Below are 18866 nucleotides of genomic sequence, written 5' to 3' on the forward strand. Positions count from 1 at the left end.
GTACTATGTATGTACACATGTACTGTACATATGTACACACTAGCAGTAATGATATCAAAATATATTCACATACATATGAAAATATACTCCCACACTAACAGTAATGATACCAAAATATACTCACAAACATGATATCAAAATATGCTCACACACGCAGTAAGGATATGTATCGCGACTGCACTGGTGTACAGTGATCCCTCCTTTAGGGTGGTTAATTCGTTCCACACCCAAACGTGACATGTGAATTTCTGCAAAGTAGGATTCCGTATTTATAAATTGAATATTTTTGTAGTTAGAGCATAAAAAACCTGTTTACCGCCTTCTAAATATGCTTTGTAACTTTATTACACTGCTCTAGGCATGAAATAACACCCCTATTGTCACCTTTACACTCATATTACCCAATTTAGTAGACATAATGAGAGAAAATAAGACATATTAAAGAGAAATACCCAATACTATATAGTCAATATAATAAGAGAAAATAAGACATATTAGATAGAAATCGTGCTTTTTAACATGATTAGAATTCAGTAGACATTAAATAACACCTATAGTCACCTTTACACTCCTATTACCAAATATAGTAGACATAATAAGAGAAAATAAGACATATTAGATAGAAATAATGCTTTTTAACATTATTAGAGCCATGTCAATGAAATAACACCCCTATAGTCACCTTTACACTCCTATTAGCCAATACAGTAGACATAGTAAGAGAAAATAATACATATTGGAGAGAAATAATGCTTTTTAACATTATTAGAGATCACTTGACATGAAATAACACCCCTATAGTCACCTTTACACTCTTATTACCCAATATAGTAGACATAATAAGAGAAAATAAGACATGTTAGAGATAAATAATGCTTTTTAACATTATTAGAGCCATTTCAATGAAATAACACCCCTATAGTCACCTTTAAACTTCTATTACCAAATATAGTAGACATGATAAGAGAAAATAAGACATGTTAGAGATAAATAATGCTTTTTAACATTATTAGAGCCATTTCAATGAAATAACACCCCTATAGTCACCTTTAAACTCCTATTACCAAATATAGTAGACATGATAAGAGAAAATAAGACATGTTAGAGTTAAATAATGCTTTTTAACATTATTAGAGCCATTTCAATGAAATAACACCCCTATAGTCACCTTTAAACTCCTATTACCAAATATAGTAGACATGATAAGAGAAAATAAAACATACAGTATTAGATAGAAATAATGCTTTTTAACATTATTAGAGCCATTTCAATGAAATAACACCCCTATAGTCACCTTTACACTCCTATTACCAAATATAGTAGACATGATAAGAGAAAATAAGACATATTAGAGAGAAATAATGCTTTTTAACATCATTAGAGACGTCTAGACATGAAATAACACCCCTATAGTCACCTTTACACTCCTATTACCAAATATAGTAGACATGATAAGAGAAAATAAGACATATTAGAGAGAAATAATGCTTTTTAACATCATTAGAGACGTCTAGACATGAAATAACACCCCTATAGCCACCTTTACACGCCTATTACCCAATAAGAGTTGAGATGCTGAAGAATTTGTTTAGAATCACGTTGTTGTCCAAAGTTATCCATGCAGACCAAGGACGACCCTGACGTGCTCCTGTCACTTTGCTGGGACAAAATCAATAGTGCGTTAGATGGTGCATGTTGAAAAGGTCGTGGGTGATCCACTCGGAGATAAAGCTGATTTCTATCTGGAAAACAAAGCAAGTTTTCAGGCGCTGACCCCAACGACGCCGGGCAAAGATTTTGTGACATGAGCCTTTGTCCACCGGAGACTTTATGGATGGAAGGACGTGGTTTTGGAAGGAATCGAAAGGGCTCGTAGTTTATCTGCCATTGACAGCTGGGCTGACTTAATGAAGGTGCTTAATTAGCATGGATTTCCACTAATGCTCAAGCCTTTTGTCTCTTAAACACACGACCATGTGTCTGCCACGTTGGCGGACAAGGGGGACGTGATGGGGGAAAGCAAAGTAGTCCTTCTAGTGGTGTGCAGCAGAGCAGGGCCAGCAAAGCCTTCTCTGCTGGCCTAATTAATGAATTAATTACATAAATTAATAATTTATGTAATTAATCAATTCAATGTCTTTCATGCTATGATATGAAATACACTCATTATTTAAATTGACCAGACACGCAAGGTGAAAGTATCGGTGTCAGATCGTATTGCCGATACCAGCCTGAATTTTACTCGCTATCGGACCGGAAACAAAATCAGTGGTATCGCACATCACTGCTTTTTGTGTATGATTGATACTTTATATAATTGTGATGTTATTGTGGTGCTATTATGGGTCGTTTAAGGCCCCACTAAAGGCTCGGGTAGCAATTGCACCGCCTGCCAGTGAGTTCTTGTGGGTTTTCAATAGAAATAAGACTCGTATTCATTATCTCCTTCAATTGTTATTAGGGGTGCAACGATTCCTTGAATAATTTCAGTACCTAAATTCCAAAAAATAATTGAGGATTTCTGTCAGCCTCGAGGGAATCGCTTACGTCGCCAACACGGAGGCAAGGAAGAAGCAAGCGGATGGTGCGGGAAGATTGAAGAGGCGAGACAATGCGACAAAGCAACGAAAGAGAAGGACAACAAAATATTTTTAAAATGACAGAAAATGTGGATAAACAGCAAGTTGAACACCGTGAAGTGTATCCGTTGTATTGCGGCACTTACATACCACAACACCGTATCTTATGTGTTGTATCATCTCCTCCCGAATGGAGCGGAAGATCCGAGATAAGGTTAAATTAATATATTAATAGTGCAAATCAGTGAGATTAAGGTTAATGTACCTTACTGACATAACGTTAGCTGTGTGGAGGGCTAGCTTTCTCTTCATCATGACTGCTGCCGAATGTGTGGCAGCTTTTTACGATGGTAACATGACTTTGTACGGGGTTGTATGAAGTCACATAAGAGGAGTTAATCTGCAAAAACACAACGCTGTGAGTTAAGATGGAAAATAAAAACATTTTAGCTCACTAGTCAGTAGCTGCTCATTTCTGTCAGACAATACTGTGCAATGGAACAAGGAAGTGTGTGTCACTCACTTAATTGAGAGTAATGTGTTCCACGACAGAAGGTGTCTTCATTTTGGTTTGAACGCTGCAAAAACTCAATATCTTATAAAGAATATTTGTCTTATTTTTAGTCAGCCTGTCTACGTTTAGGATTTATAAATGCACAGCCATCATAATAAAGTTATACGTAAATTAGCCTTAGTAATCTTAGTAAAGTAATTATTATTTCTCTCCTTTTCCAGTATATAGTTACAGTCTGGGATGGATAAATTGATCTACCAAAGCACCATCATGTAGTCCATCAGACCCAAGAAAATACAGTTTCTTCCTATGCATAATGTGAATTTAAGAAATAAAACGGTTGATTATCTAAAAAATTAAAGCAATTGTTAATTCATTATTTTGTGAAATGTTTTATTTTGTCTTGTGTATTTATAATTGCACTTTAATCAAGCAAAAAAAATTTTTTCTGATGACTCAATTAATCTAAAAAAAATTTTGATTACTAAAATATTCGATAGCTGCAGCCCTAATTGTTATATTACCTGTCACCTGTATATTATTGATGCTTTATTTAATGCCCCATCGAAGGCCCGGGAAACAAATGCACCGCCTGCCAGTGAGTTCTTGTGGGTTTTCTATGGAAATAAGACTGGTATTCATCATCTCCCTCAAATAGGTCGCTCCTATGGTGTGCTTTAAATATCCTGCCAGTCCATTAGCATGTCCTGCGTAGCATGGAAGTCACTGCCTTGTCCTCTGTGCGTCGGCGTCCTTGCAGGATGCGAATTTCCGCCCTAATTTGAAAAATGTCTCCTGGCTGCAGATTGCCTCTGAGTTGTGTGTGAAGGCTCGGTCACGCCTTCCTGGCTTCTTCTTTGCCAATTTCCATCATCTCTTGTATGATGTCCATTTAAATGCCAAACAATATTCATGAATTAATACCTTGCAAGCTTCCCGTTCCTGCATTGATGCTGTCTTCATTCTGGCGTCCTTCAGTGGCTACTTCCCAGTCCTGCCGTGTTCCCCTGTTTGCTTTCCCGTCTATTACACCCGTGTCTCCCGGGGGGGACAGCGGAGGTGAAAGGCTCGTCTCGCTTCTGACAGTCTTTACTTTGCTTTGTCATGCGGATTCACCGCTGCACTTTTCTAACGCTGCTCCGCACGTTTGTCTTAACGTTGTCTAAAAACAATCGCTTTCTTCTTCACCACAAAAGCCAAGCTAGTAAAATGGCTTCCCTTGTCAGCTTGTTAGCGTGGCGTCTATCTGGAAGATCATCTTTAATCATCTGGAGATACGACCCTCAGCGCCACCATGAAACCCCAACATGACACCACACTACTGACATGTTTGTCATGTTTGTTGTCCCTATCAAATGTGTTTTGTGTTAATATTTTTGGATGTCTGGGACGGATGAATTGGATTTACATTATTATTCATGTGTAGACTTTTACTAGTGTCCTTTGTATACATCCATCCACTTTCTATGCCGCTTATCCTTATTAGGGTTGCGGTGGTGTGCTGGAGCCTATCCCAGCTGACTTACTGGTCACCAGCCAATCATAGGGCACATCCTTTGTATACAGAGAGAGTAATTGTATCGCCTCTTTGTCTTTTTTTCCTCATGTAGTTTCCAATATGTATTGACATCAGAAATTCCATAAATTATTATTTCATTTGATTTATTTTTTCACTAAAATTGACTAAATCGTTTGTAGCTTTTGTCGAGTAAAACTATCACATGTAGAAAATGTGACCAAAACAGGAAGCATTTTCATCCAAAAGACTAAAACTAAAAATAAAATGGCTGCCAAAAACAACACTGGTGGGAGCTCGGTACGCCTCGGCACCCTCCCATTCCAAACACATGTACTGTTATTTGAATTTATTTGTTATTCATGTGTATTTGAATGCAAAGTACATGACTATTGCTAAGTGCCGTCTTTGTGCTCTGCAGGTTGATGCTGCTGAGGAACAACACTCTCAGGATCGCCAACGCTAGCCGAGCCGATGAAGGCAACTACGTGTGCCGAGCGGAGAACCAGCTGGGCTGGGCGGAGATGACGGCCACGCTGTGGGTGAAAGGTAAGTGATGATGCCTTCATTGCGTTACTTTAGAGACGCAAATGTACCATGAATTGTACCACCTTAAGAGCATAAAACCTTGCATGACTTTTTCCATTGGCCAATGGGGCAGTCATGAGCCAGCCCTGCCAAATCTGCCTAGCAACAAGCTGCAGGGCAAATGAGTGAAAATCTGTGTCATTTCCTCCCCTCAACCACCACCTTTGCTCCGCTGCCAGGGGATTTATCACACGTACTCGCCGTCAGGACGCACATCCACAGTGCGGCGGTGGCAGTCACGTGACAGCGCAGGGTGGGGTTAGCCTGAGGTGACAGTGCAGCAGCTTTGTGCTTGCAGAGGCCATGCGTGTGGAGCTGAGCCCGAGCCGCGTGGAGGTGACAGTGGGCGAGAGCGTGGTGCTGAGCTGCAAGGCCACGCACGACACCTCGCTGGACGTGACCTTCCAGTGGCTCTTCAACCACAAGCCAATCAGCTTCCAGCAGGCCGGCGGACATTTTGAGTACATCCAGACTGTCCGAGCCAAAGTAAGCATTCTTTGTTTGTTTTCATCCCATATCACCTTCAACTTTGCCTTTATTACAGCTAATATTTCTTGTTACCTTTTCGTCTACGAGCATGTTGCTTTATCCCAGGAGCCAAGAACATGTTGACAAGCGCAGTCAAAGAGTCTTTATGAACAAAAAGGGACGCTCGCAAGGACTCGCAAACGTACGGGTCACAAAATACAAAAATACAACGGCTGGCGAGGGAGCTCAGCTTGGGGCTGAAATAGAATCATCGTGGAAGTTGAAGGGAAAACTCAAACGTGCCCAAAAAGGAAAAGTACATGCAGGAGCAGAGCAGAATGCAAAATGGCACCATGGAACCCAAAGAGAACACAAACGTAAGATGGAACACAAAGTAACACTTCCAAGCAGCAAGGATCCCAACTCTTGCTGAAGACACCGCATCAACCAAACAGGAAGTAAAGGCTCTGCTTACGCTGCCAAAATACAAAATAAGAAATATTCATGGAAACAAATGAAAACAAAAGTCCAACCTGGCATGCAAGTCCAAAAAAACAGCTTTGTTATAAATACTGTATTTGACTGATTTGGTATTATTTTTCTAGTATTTTCTGGTTAATGTTTGAATACAATATATTTTATTTTTCTTGTTTTATTTTCTGTTGATGTTAAAAAGCAGAGATGCACAATATCTTGTTTCAAACCGATACTGATACGAATAACTTTTTGCTTCTCAAGATTGATATGGCACCGATAACTGATAACATCTACTTTTTAATTTCAGATTTAAGTGTAGTTTGTGCACACCTGGAGGTAAGAAGGACTGGAACAAATTAGGATTTGACCAACTGTACCTGCTGATTTGTCCTAATCAAATATGACATTACTGCTACCACATCACGACTACCAGGAGAATAAAGTATAGAGCGGAGGGCTGTGGCCCAGCAAAGTGCACTGTATTCGGACACATGCTCCAAGCAGCCGGCGTGATGCTACGGAGGTCAGGAGAACCGGAGTATAGAGAGGGAGGAACCACCTATTGTGGCCCAGCGAGGTGCACTGTTTTCGCGCACACGCTCCGAGCAGCCAATGTGATGCCACGGAGGCCATTTGTTTGTGTGCTTCATGGGGGCTTTTTCCCTTCATCGCGGAGCATTTGGTACAACTGGCACACGAAATGTCTTTCTCGGAAAGTGAATGTTTATTTACAAGTTACGACAGGCCGTTAACGTCAGAGGAGAAAAAAGGAGCGCATGATTAGCTCACCCGCACAGTACGGGTAATCTTGCCTCATTGGGGAGGTTTTTTTAATTCTCGGTTATTGGAGCTATTTTTAATGTTATCGGATTTATCGCTATGATGTCATAATTCTCTCATATCAGCCTGATAATTATCATTCATACCTAGTTAAAAGTATTATTATTATTACTAGTATTATTTGTAGTATTGACATTGTTATTAGGTTTATCTTTTTTGGTCTAATCTTATTTTTTTTCCTTCATAGTAGAACAGTATATTATTAGTAGTAATAGTAGTATTTTGTGTATTATTAGTACTATTATGTCTACTTTTATCTTCTGTGGCATCACGTTAACATCGTGTGTATATGTTTTTTGTAGCAATACTAGAGTGTTTTTGTTATGATAGTTGGTTGATAAGTTGGCTGACATTGTAAAAAAGGTAAAAGTGGATAGATGTAGAAAAACAAGAGTTTGTGTCCTACATTAATAGAATGGATGAGAATCTTGTGCTGTTAGTAATCTACGTATTAGAGTTGGATGTGATTCCAGCTAACAGCCAAATGGAAAACAAACAGGAGTCATGATTAACAAAACGCCACAATCACGTCCGTCCTGATGCGTCGCCACCCAGGAGAGGCGCATGTTTGTGCGCAGGCACGGTGGGTCCCAGGCGGAGGCACGCTCTGTAATTTTAATCCCGGCTCTTTGCTAAGCAGACGCTTGCAGACCCTCGGTGATTCCCTGCCTCGCCTGCGGCGCTCCTCAATTCCCAGAGAAAACGCTGAGCTGAGGAAAGAAGCAGTGAGCGAGGGAGCAGCTGAATTTTTTTCCCGCCGCTTGAGCTGCTACACGATGTAAAGAGCATTCCACACGCTTTTAATGCCTGACTTGTTCTTTATTCATGGCAGCAGTCCTCCACCGTGGATCTCATGATCAGGAGCATCTTCCTCAAGCATGCCGGGAAATACACATGCAAGGCCCACACCAGCGCCGACACCATGGCTGCAGACGCACAGCTTCTCGTTAGAGGTCAGCTTCTGTCTGCTACTACTGCTACTGCTACTGCTACTGCTACTACTACTACTACTACTGCTACTACTGCTACTGCTACTACTACTACTACTGCTACTACTACTACTACTACTACTACTATTGCTACTACTACTACTACTACACTTCTACTACACTACTACTACTACAATTACTACTCTACTACTACTATTGCTAGTAGTAGTACTACTACACTACTACCACACTACATCTACACTGTATTCCAAATTATTGTGCAAATGATATTTTGCTCTGATTTTGCCAAATAGTCAATATAAATTACAGTCATCATAATTTTCAAGTCATCAACATTTAGAGTACAAGTTGAATGTTATTGAACAAACCTCCCAATGATGATAGTATTTTTTTCAAAAATAAAAACTTACTACTACTACTAATACCACTACTAATACTAGTACTATTACTACACTACTACTGCTACTAATACTACACTACTACTCCTACTAATACTACACAACTACTACTACTTGTAATACTACTAATACTGGACTACTACAGCACTACTACTATTAGTAGTACTACTACACTACTACTGTTACTACAAGTACAACTACACTACTATTACGACACTACTTCTTTCTACTGCGATTGCCATTACTACTACTACTACTACTATTACTATTACTACACAACTACTACTAATAATAATACTACTACTACACTACTACTACTATTACTACACTGCTACTACTAATACCACTAATAGCACTGCTACTGGAAAACATATGTCTTACGGTACGTAATACGTAATATACTCACTTTATTCTGGAAAACGTATGACTTGCGTAACACTTAATAACTTTATTCTGGAAAACATCTGACTTTATCTTCAGACATTCAAACTTTTTCACATAATATGGTGACTTTATTATAATAAGCATGGTTTTCCACTGATACCGACTTTATGGTTTTATAATCCCAACCTTATGTGCTGTGATATTCTGACCTTTTCTGTGAATACTACAACTTTATTGGTACTGTATAAATGATGACTGTATTGCAGTAAGATTACTATTTATTTTCTATGATATTCTAAGCTTTTCCTCTGATATGTTTTTATTTTTGTAACTTTTAGTAATATTCCGACATAATTCGTTTATTGTTTTTATACTTGTAGTGTTGTTCATGCTTTGTACAAACACTGCAGTGGAAAAGATGTCGAAATCTTGTCATGTGACCACCTTAGCGCCACAAATATTCTTTTTTTGAAGTCTGTCTTTGAATATTTTAGTGTGAAAGCCTCCCTCTGCCCGCCTGAAGAGAATTTGTCTTAAGTGGATCTGACAGGGCCTGTCATCCGCTGCAAAGTAAATTGGGTTTTGGTTTTGCTGGATGGCTGGACTTTGTGGACACTGATCAACTGACTGCAGATCAGTTTGCAAACGTGACTTTGCGGCAGTTTCATTCTTCCCATTTCCATGTGTTTTTTTTTTTTATTGTCACCTTCTAACGGGCACCTTGTAGGGGCGGGTGACACACTACGTTGGCTTTCATGGCGAACGCCAGCTGTTCCCCCTGGAGTGCTGTGCTTTTCCTGCGCCTGCAGATTGCATTGACTAAACACGATGGAGGAAAACATATGTTCACTTTTATTGGAACAAAGCGAGCCGTGACACCTAAACACCCCCAAAAAAGTATTGATCCAACAAGAGCTCGCCTGTTTTGATGTTTTTGCAAACGACATTGCTAAAACAAATCACACATCTCAGACCTCAGGTGTGTTTTTTGGGGGGAGGTGCACGTGATGCGATGCAGGAGGGTTTTGGAGGGGGATTAGTGAGTCGGCGTAGCGTACGCAGCAGAAAACAGGCTTTAATAGTTTTGTTTTCTTATCATGAACGTATCAGAGGCATGACCTCCTCTGTGGCTTTTTTCCCCCTCCCTGTAGGTCCTCCCGGCGCTCCTGGAGTGGTGATTGTGGAGGAGATCACCGACACCAGCGCCACCCTGTCTTGGACTCGCGGAGTGGACAACCACAGTCCAATCAGCAGCTATCACTTACAGGCCCGCAGCCCCTTCTCCTTGGGCTGGCAAACCGTCAAAACCGGTAGGGGTGCATGATAATTATAAGGCCGATATGAGGGAAGTATGACGTTATACGGATAACATCAAAAATAGTTCCCAGAATCGATTATTAAAAAAAATGCTCCAATGAGACGAGATGACCCATACTGTGCGAGTGAGCAAATTAAGCGCACCTCTTTACTCCTGCTTGTGACGTCGTACCTTCCCCTGAGCTCACCTTCACTTTCCAAGGAAGACATTTTGTGTGTTGTACCAAAGATGAGGGGAAAAAAACCATTGAGCACACAAAGAATCATATCAGCCACCTGAATACGCCCGCAAAGTGCAAAAGGTCAAACCGGCTGCTCAGAGCGTGTGCCCGAACATGGTGCACCTTGCTGGGCCACAGCAGGTGGCTGCCTCCGCTCTGTACTCTGGTTCTCCTGATAGTAGTGATGTGGTCGTAGTAACGTCATATTTGATTAGGATGAATCAGGCACAGTTGGTCAAATCCTAATTTCTTGCAGTCCTTCTTACTTCCAGGTGTGAACAAACCACACTTAAATTAAAATTTTACAAAAGTAGATGTAAAAAAAGCCGCACGGTGGTCTAGTGGTTAGCATGTTGGCCACACAGTCACAGTCAGGAGATCGGGAAGATCTGGGTTCGAATCTCCATCGGCCATTTTTGCATGTTCTCCCCGTGCGTGTGTGGGTTTTCTCCGGGTACTCCGGTTTCCTCCCACATTCCAAAAACATGCAGGTTAGGTTAATTGGCGACTCTAAATTGTCCATAGGTATGAATGTGAGTGTTTGTCTATATGTGCCCTGTGATTGGCTGGCGACCAGTCCAGGGTGCACCCTGCCTGTCGCCCGAATTCAACTGGGATAGGCTCCAGCATATCCCCACAAACCTAATGAGGATAAGCGGCATAGAAAATGGATGGATGGATATAAAAAGTGATCAGTTATCAGTACATTGTATCATGTGGGTATCGGTTCGAAAAAATATATATATTTTGTATCTCTAAAAAGCGGTAATGAATATGGAGCCAATCAACACAAGATGGTCAGACAGACAGATAGTACAGCAAGTTGCTCAATACCGTACCGTACTTGGTGGAAATATGGTTTATTCTGCGCATTAGAAGCCAATTGAACACAATTAAGTTGTTGGACTTGAGCAAAAGATAATTGGACTCCATTTTTAATGTCACCCAAGGGAGTTGGATTGTGCTCCTAGTTAGAAGTCAACCTTTTTGGCCTCAATTAGGAGATGTGTTTGTGCTGCACAAAGTTCTATTTGTCTTACTTTCACACAAAAAGCATCAATTAGCTTTAAAAGGTGGAAGGTCCAAAGAGTGTTTGACAGTGTGTCATCATGGCGCCGTGGCCTATTTGCTTTAATTCTTTAAGACTTTTGTCTGGCTCTATTCGTTGTAATTGTGCAGGTCTGCATGTATTATGAATTATGAACATTTGCCAGGATTGTCTCCACCCTGTTGGCGTAAGAACGTGCATGTCGCGCCTCAGAGGATTAGCAAACGCACTCGTAAACACGTTAGTCCGCCCTCGGGCCCGTCATTTATTTACCAAAGCTAAGCTCTGTGCAAGACAGAGTCAAAGCGGCTTTGCTCACGTGTAACCGGCTTTGGCGTTTTTTCTGTTTTTTTTTACAGCAGCAACAATAAAAGCAGATCGTGACCACCCGCTGTAAAAAATATGCACAGTCAGAAAAGCGGCAGGAAAATATTTCACGCTGCCTTTTGTGCTGTTTTGTTCTGCTGGCTCAGAAGGCTGGATTAAATATGAAACACCGGCTTTGGCTTTGTGTGCTACAAAGTCTCAATTCTCCTTTCAGCTTATTAAAGTTGCAACCCTTGTTGGCCGAATTGCAGACCCAGAGCCGGTGGCGGGGGACCTGGAGTCAGCCATGGCGGTGCAGCTCAACCCTTGGGTGGAATACGAGTTTCGAGTGGTGGCAAGCAACGGCATTGGCACCGGAGATCCCAGCGCACCTTCCAGAGGAGTTCGGACTAAAGAAGCAGGTAACTCAGCACTAATATTACTACAGTACATATTGTACATATTACATATTACACAGTACATATTATTTTATCATTTATTACTGATGGCTTATTTATGTCAATAACTTGAATAACCTGGGAGCCAAAATATTGTTGTTGTTGGTCAACTCTTGTATGACAAATGTCTTCTATAATCTTCTTTATGATATGCTTCTTATTCTAATCCAGTCTATCCTAAGTATGATCTCAAATCTCAACAAACACTGTTATTAATGTGGAACTGAATGTAAACATCATCATTTAAGTGATCATGAAGCACAGTTTGAATGAACACAATGAACACAGATTGTAATCTGAATTTAGCTCAATTTAGCACTCGTATTGAAATGTAAAAACGCTATGCTAATTTCCCCCACACACACTTTTTTCATTTTATGAATTTAATATAATATATAATATATTTTTTTATATTTTAAATAAATATTTATATATATTTATATAGTACTATACATGTAAATATAAATGTAATTAATTTCAGCTTCTAATTTTGAGTTTAATCATGTTTACAAGGAGTGAAATAAATACAATAATAAACAAAACAGCTTGGCTGGGTAAAGTTAAGATGGAAAAATAAGTCCAATAATCAACCAAAATATGATTAGATAATTATGGTATTTCATTAGAATAGAGCAAGAGTGTCCAAAGTGTGGCCCGAGAGCCATTCGCGGGCCATGGTTGTCTTTTTCATTGGCCCATGGCACATTATAAAAATATTATTTAGAAAGAAAACTAAAACAAAACCCAGTAAAAGTAAAAGTAATTACCATCAGCAGTAATTTTACAAGAATTACCTCAAAACAGAAGAGAAAAAAGTTATCTCATGAGAAAAAGTCAGAATGTTGTGAGAATAACGTCGTACCATTATGAGGAAAAGTCATAATAGTAGCTACGAAAAGTCATTTTAGTCGAATAAAGTATTGAAAAAATATTAAAGAAAAAAGATGTTGGAATTTTATGAGAATAACATCGTAATATTATGAGGGAACAATAATTAAATTTTACTAGCATAGAGTTGAAATATTACTTTTTTTTAAAGTTGTAATTTGAGAAATAAACTAAATAAAGTAGTAATTTTTGGAAAATTAAATGGGGGGGGAAGTTTTAATTTGATGGGAATTATGAAAATATTATGAATATTATGAAAGAAAATTTATGAAGATTATTTAAGAAGAAATATTTGGGAAAAAAAATGTTAATACAAAAATGGGGGGAAAGAGCACAGAGTGAAGCTGAAAAAATGGGAAAAACTTTAAAAATTGCAAAAATCTGCAATGTTTTTACAAAAATAAAGTCAAAATATTAAGAAATATTAGAAAAAAGTTGTAATCCAACGAGAAAAGTCGTAATTTTATGAGAATAATGGTGTAATATTATGAATAATAACATTAGCATAAAGTTGAAATATTAAAGGAAAAGTTTACATTTTTTATGAGAGACAAGTCATAATTAGGTGAGAAAGTTTACAAGAAGAAAGTTGAAATTGCAAAATAAAAAAAACACAACAGCAGGAATGAAAAAAAAGCTATAATTTCTTTTAAAAATGAAAATAAAGTGAAAATTTAGATAATAAGACAAAAATGTTGTATTGTAATAAGAAAAAATTGAAGTTTTATGAGCATCAACTTGTAATATTATGAGGAAAAATTATTAATATAATGTTATTATGGGAATAAAGTCAAAATATTATAAAAAGAAAATTTACAAAGACTAAGAAGAAAATTGAAATATTTGGATATTAAAAACAGCAAAAGTGGGGGGAACGACAGTATATGACAAAGCTGACACGCAGTTATTCTTTAAAATAAAGATCTTAGCATATCTTTACTAAATATCAAAGTGGAAAAGTTGCATCCTTTCATTTATCGCTAGAAAAGGTTTGGACACTCCTGGTGTTATGTTCAATGTTCCATAATACAGTATGTATGAGAAAATGAAAGTATTTTCATGTCAGTGTGTTTGGAAGCCAATGAATTGAGTTAGCATTCATGTTCCTTCCTTCTCCTTCCTCAGTGCCATCGGTGGCGCCAGCCAACGTGAGCGGCGGGAATGGCCGCAGGCACGAGCTGGTCATCTCCTGGGAGGTAAGTGGCATTCCGAAGCCAGGAATAAATGTCACACTGACTGACAGTAGTGCTTCAAAGAAAGAATGAATCCACTTTGCATGAATATTCTTCTTATTAGCATTCCTACACTCTCATTATATTTGAATAGCAAAGTCACATCCTTATTCATTGGTCGTCTCACGGGGTCCCTGAACGCCTCGCCACAACCATCCATCTGGTCTGTGATAGCCATGTTGGTTGGCTGTCTCATTACATGACTTTATCATTATGACTGTCTCATTACATGGCTGCCTCATTGACTGTCTCATTACAGGACTGTCTGATTACATGACTGTTTCATTACATGACTGCCTCATTACATGACAGTCTCATAACATTACTGCCTCATTATGACTGTTTCATTACATGACTGCCTCATTACATGACTGTCTCATTACATGACTGATTACATCACTGTTTCATTACATGACTGCCTCATTACATGACTGTCTCATTACATGACTGATTACATCACTGTTTCATTACATGACTGCCTCATTACATGACTGTCTCATTACATGACTGATTACATCACTGTTTCATTACATGACTGCCTCATTACATGACTGTCTCATTACATGACTAATTACATGACTGTTTCATTACATGACTGCCTCATTACATGTCTGTCTCATAACATTACTGCCTCCTTATGACTGTCTCATCACGTGACTGCCTTATTACATGACTGATTACATGACTGTTTCATTACATGACTGCCTCATTACATGACTGTCTCATAACATTACTGCCTCATTACCACAGTCTCATTACATGACTGCCTCATTAAATAACTGTCTTATTACATAACTGTCTGATTACATGACTGTCTAATTACATGACTGATTACATCACTGCCTCATTACCTGACTGTCTGATTACAAGACTGTCTCATTACCTGATGCCTCATTACATAACTGCCTCATGACATGACTGCCTCATTACATGACTCATCACTGTAGTGAGAGGAGCTAAACGAACTTTCTCACGCCACGCTGCTATTCTCATTCCTATGAGGCTTTTAAGAGCAGCCATTTAGACCCACGCCAGTGGGGAAGGAGGGGACGGAGCGTGATCACGCAACCTCAATGGTCTCAGCATCCCTAATGGACACCCCCGTGGAAATGCAGCAGCGTTGTGTTTAGTCATTCATCCTGCTTTAATAGCGGCCATGCAGCTTGCTGACCAGCCTCAGCAGATGATTGCAGAAAGACCTCCTTTAATGCCCACCCCCATCCATCCATCCATCCATCCATCCATCCATCCATCCATCCATGCATGCATCACACACTAAGCATTTTCTCCCAGATGTGTTGAGGGAAGCATGGAGGTTGCAGAGCAAGGACGCTAAGAGGAGCTTGTTGTGTTTGTGCTTGTTGTGTTGACACATCACCACTTTCATATTTCTTAGCGCTCACGGCTACGACTCCACGCTAGCTTTGCGGCATAGCAGGTCACCAAAATATTATGAACGGCTGTCAGTGTTGTGCGGTACACTTAGGCGGCACCGCTAATTCCACCCACCTTCATACGCACCATACCCACCCACCCACGCACACACACTCGTTACACTTTGCACTTTCACATGTGATGATAACCATAGAAGCAGAAATGGAATTTATTGCAGCATAAGATAAAGCCAAGGCTGCTCAGTTCTAATAAAGTAATTAATACCATCAAATAAACATCAATTACATGCACAAAATCATTTTATAAATGGAACTGGCATGTTGTATATGGGACGATATTTCACAGCAAAGTCATGCTACCTAAATTATTTTTACTCATAATGTCATTTGTTTATTTTTAAAATACACTAATCCCTCATTTATCTCGGTGAATTGGTTCCAGACACGACCACGGTTAGTGAATGTCCGTGAAGTAGGATTCAATATTAATAAATTGAATATTTTGGTAGTTGGCCGCACGATGGCCGAGTGGTTTGCATGTTGGCCACACAGTCAGATCGGGAAGACCTGGATTCGAATCTCCGCTTTGGCATCTCTGTGTGGACTTTGCGTCTCGCCCAAAGTCAGCTGGGATAGGCTCCAGCATACCCTTGTGACCCTAATGAAGATAAGCGACATAGAAAATGGATGGATGGCTTTTGGTAGTTAGAGCATAGACTTTCTAAATATGTTACATTATTAGACCCCTGTAGACATGAAATAACACCTTTACACTCCTATTATTCATATTACACCACATTGTGCAACTCTTATGCTCCAGTGACTCGAGACGGCTACTAGCTAGCAAGCTAACCAGTTAGCCTCAAATGTATTTCTTCTAGACTTAAGATGCCAAAAACTTACCACTTCCACACACAATGGGAGGAGAACTTTTTTTCATGTTAAACATGCCATGGCTGACTTCATGACTAAAAGACCAGTGTTCAGCCATCTCTGCTTATTTAGTCCTGGCATGAAACCCTAAACTATTATTCTAAGATTCCTAGAGTAGATCTAGTTAAAAAACATTTTTTTTTCAATGATTTATTTACTGAAACTAACAGATGGTCTGCAAGGTAGGCTAGAAAGACGAATGACTGCAAGCAATTCAGGTCTAGAGCACAACAACACAGCACAGCCATGAACGCATGCGAAGAAAGTGACATATTCACAACAATAATAAGATTAACTAATAATGCGGTGTGAGGCATATGATGTGTTTTCTGGCAGAGATAGCTACAACAGATAGCACAGTAAGGAATTAGCACTGCATTAGCCACCATGAGCACTAGGCTGGCCACGATGGAGAATATTAGCAGGAGAAATGTAGACTGACTTACTGCCACCTTGGCACGCTTTTCCACGCTCCAACATCTTGTGGATTTTGGACTTTTTATTTCCATTTGCTAGGCAGTATGGAAACATTTGTTCCACAAAGTTTGCCAGTCTGCCGAGGTGAATGGTGTCTTTAGGAAATGTGAACAAGCTTACTCCATCTCCTCAAGTGTTCCAGCCAAAGCCCTCAACACAACAAGCGGGTGTAATATGAATAAATACAAAACAAAATTCATAAAAAAATTCATCCAGAAGTGGACCAGAAGAGTTCAGAAAGCATTGGAGTGAATCGGATATTTTCGGTACGATCATCTGGCGTAGACATCACTATCTCCGCCTCCTCAGGAACTGCCGAAATGTTGTGTTAAATGGTAAATATTTCAATATTGAAGTACACATTTAACACAGGAAGCGTTAAGATGGACCTCAACTTCCCATAGGTGGCGTCACGTCTTCTTTATAATTTAGAACTAACAGCGCCTCTGCTGGTTATAGCCAGGTAGTGCACTGCATTGCTTCGAGATGCAATCGGTCTTTGATCCTGCTTTGTTTCAGGCTTGCTGGGTTGTTCTTGTCATGTGGTGTCCTGCATTAATGAATGAATGAATGAATACTGAATAACTGGCCAACAAGACGTCTACCTGTCCATGCTTTGGACGCCAGCAGGCATCCGTCCCATCTGACCCAGCACTCCTTAAGGTGCCGCCGGCCCACTGCTCTTTCTCCCAGTAGCAGTTGGGCTGAGCCGTTCTTAATAACGACAAGTTGATTCCACATCTGTTCACCCCACCCTCACTCACACGTCCTTCAACTCGTCTTCATTGCTTATTCTTGGTCGTGCTCTTAGGAATTTGGGTCCTAAAAGCTGCACCATTCTCATTTCCTCCTCACTTGGCCAAACATGAATTGCCTTTTTCAAGCTTGGGACACACAAAGAAATATTTGTTCCATTATTTTATAATCATTATTTTGTATTATTTTATATATACTTTTATGCAATTTGTATATAATCGTTTAAAATGATAATGAATTATTCCGGTGCTTAAAAAAAAACAAAGTACAAACCAAAAAAATAAATTACAAACACAAACACATTAATAAATGCAATTAATTATGAATTATTAATCAGCTATGGATTTATTGGGAGCCGCTCTGACTTCTTACTTCTGCTTCTTAGTCTTCTTCTGGGACTGAATTTTCTATTCCATACATCTCCATGACCCACTAGGTGTGACATGGGTGGGTCCCAAGTGGGCCCAGGGGGTTCAGCCCTGTCAGCACATTTGTCAGCTGTGACCCTGAATGCATCACCACATTTGCAAATACAACACAGCAGCTACACGTTGGAAACGTTTCATCTTAACGTCGGCAGGGCAAGGAAGCATCAACATACAAACAAGCCAGTAGAAGCATGTGAGCTCCATCAGCCAATCAGCAGCTGAACAAATATAAAGCATCACGTACAATACAATCCAATAAAAGAACATCACTAGATGAGACACGGACTAGATAAAAAAAGACAACATGCACTTTCCCAAATGTAAAACTGCATCATGTATGGAATGATTTATATAAACAGTATATAACTATATAAACAGTATATAGCTACAGTATATGAAATCAAGTCACAATTTTCCAGTGTGATTTAGTTCCCCTGTTAGACTGAGCTGAATTTATTAAAAGTGATTCTTGTATTGTGTGTTTAGTAGGATGCATGCCTCAGCATCCCCAGGGTCAAATGAGATAATCCTCTCCATCTTCTTATTACACTCATCACTCCTACCTGTGCTGTGCTGGAAAACTATCATCACTCTTTGCCTCTGCCACTTATTTCCTGACTTACTTACTGGCTGCACTCCTACACTTTCTTTGCTAAATCACCCTGCATATACAACATACGGTATATACAAGTAC

The 18866-nt window shown here is 39.5% G+C and overlaps 1 protein-coding gene across 2 annotated transcripts in view; it reads left to right on the plus strand.

The window, feature by feature from the left end:
* The window catches only part of cntn5 (contactin 5), a 120055-nt gene that overhangs the window by 88694 nt on the left and 12495 nt on the right, over positions 1–18866 (plus strand). Inside the window, exons 13-18 of one of the 2 annotated variants that reach the window (XM_054793930.1) lie at positions 5031–5158; positions 5496–5683; positions 7818–7935; positions 9866–10024; positions 11879–12028; positions 14078–14148. In XM_054793930.1, coding sequence (XP_054649905.1) covers positions 5031–5158; positions 5496–5683; positions 7818–7935; positions 9866–10024; positions 11879–12028; positions 14078–14148 — 814 coding nt within the window. Of the gene's footprint in view, positions 1–5030; positions 5159–5495; positions 5684–7814; positions 7936–9865; positions 10025–11878; positions 12029–14077; positions 14149–18866 lie in introns of both variants that reach the window. The other variant, XM_054793929.1, reaches the window with a different exon arrangement.

This window comes from Dunckerocampus dactyliophorus, chromosome 12 (genome assembly GCF_027744805.1).
Source record: "Dunckerocampus dactyliophorus isolate RoL2022-P2 chromosome 12, RoL_Ddac_1.1, whole genome shotgun sequence".
Classification (NCBI taxonomy): Eukaryota; Metazoa; Chordata; class Actinopteri; order Syngnathiformes; family Syngnathidae; genus Dunckerocampus; species Dunckerocampus dactyliophorus.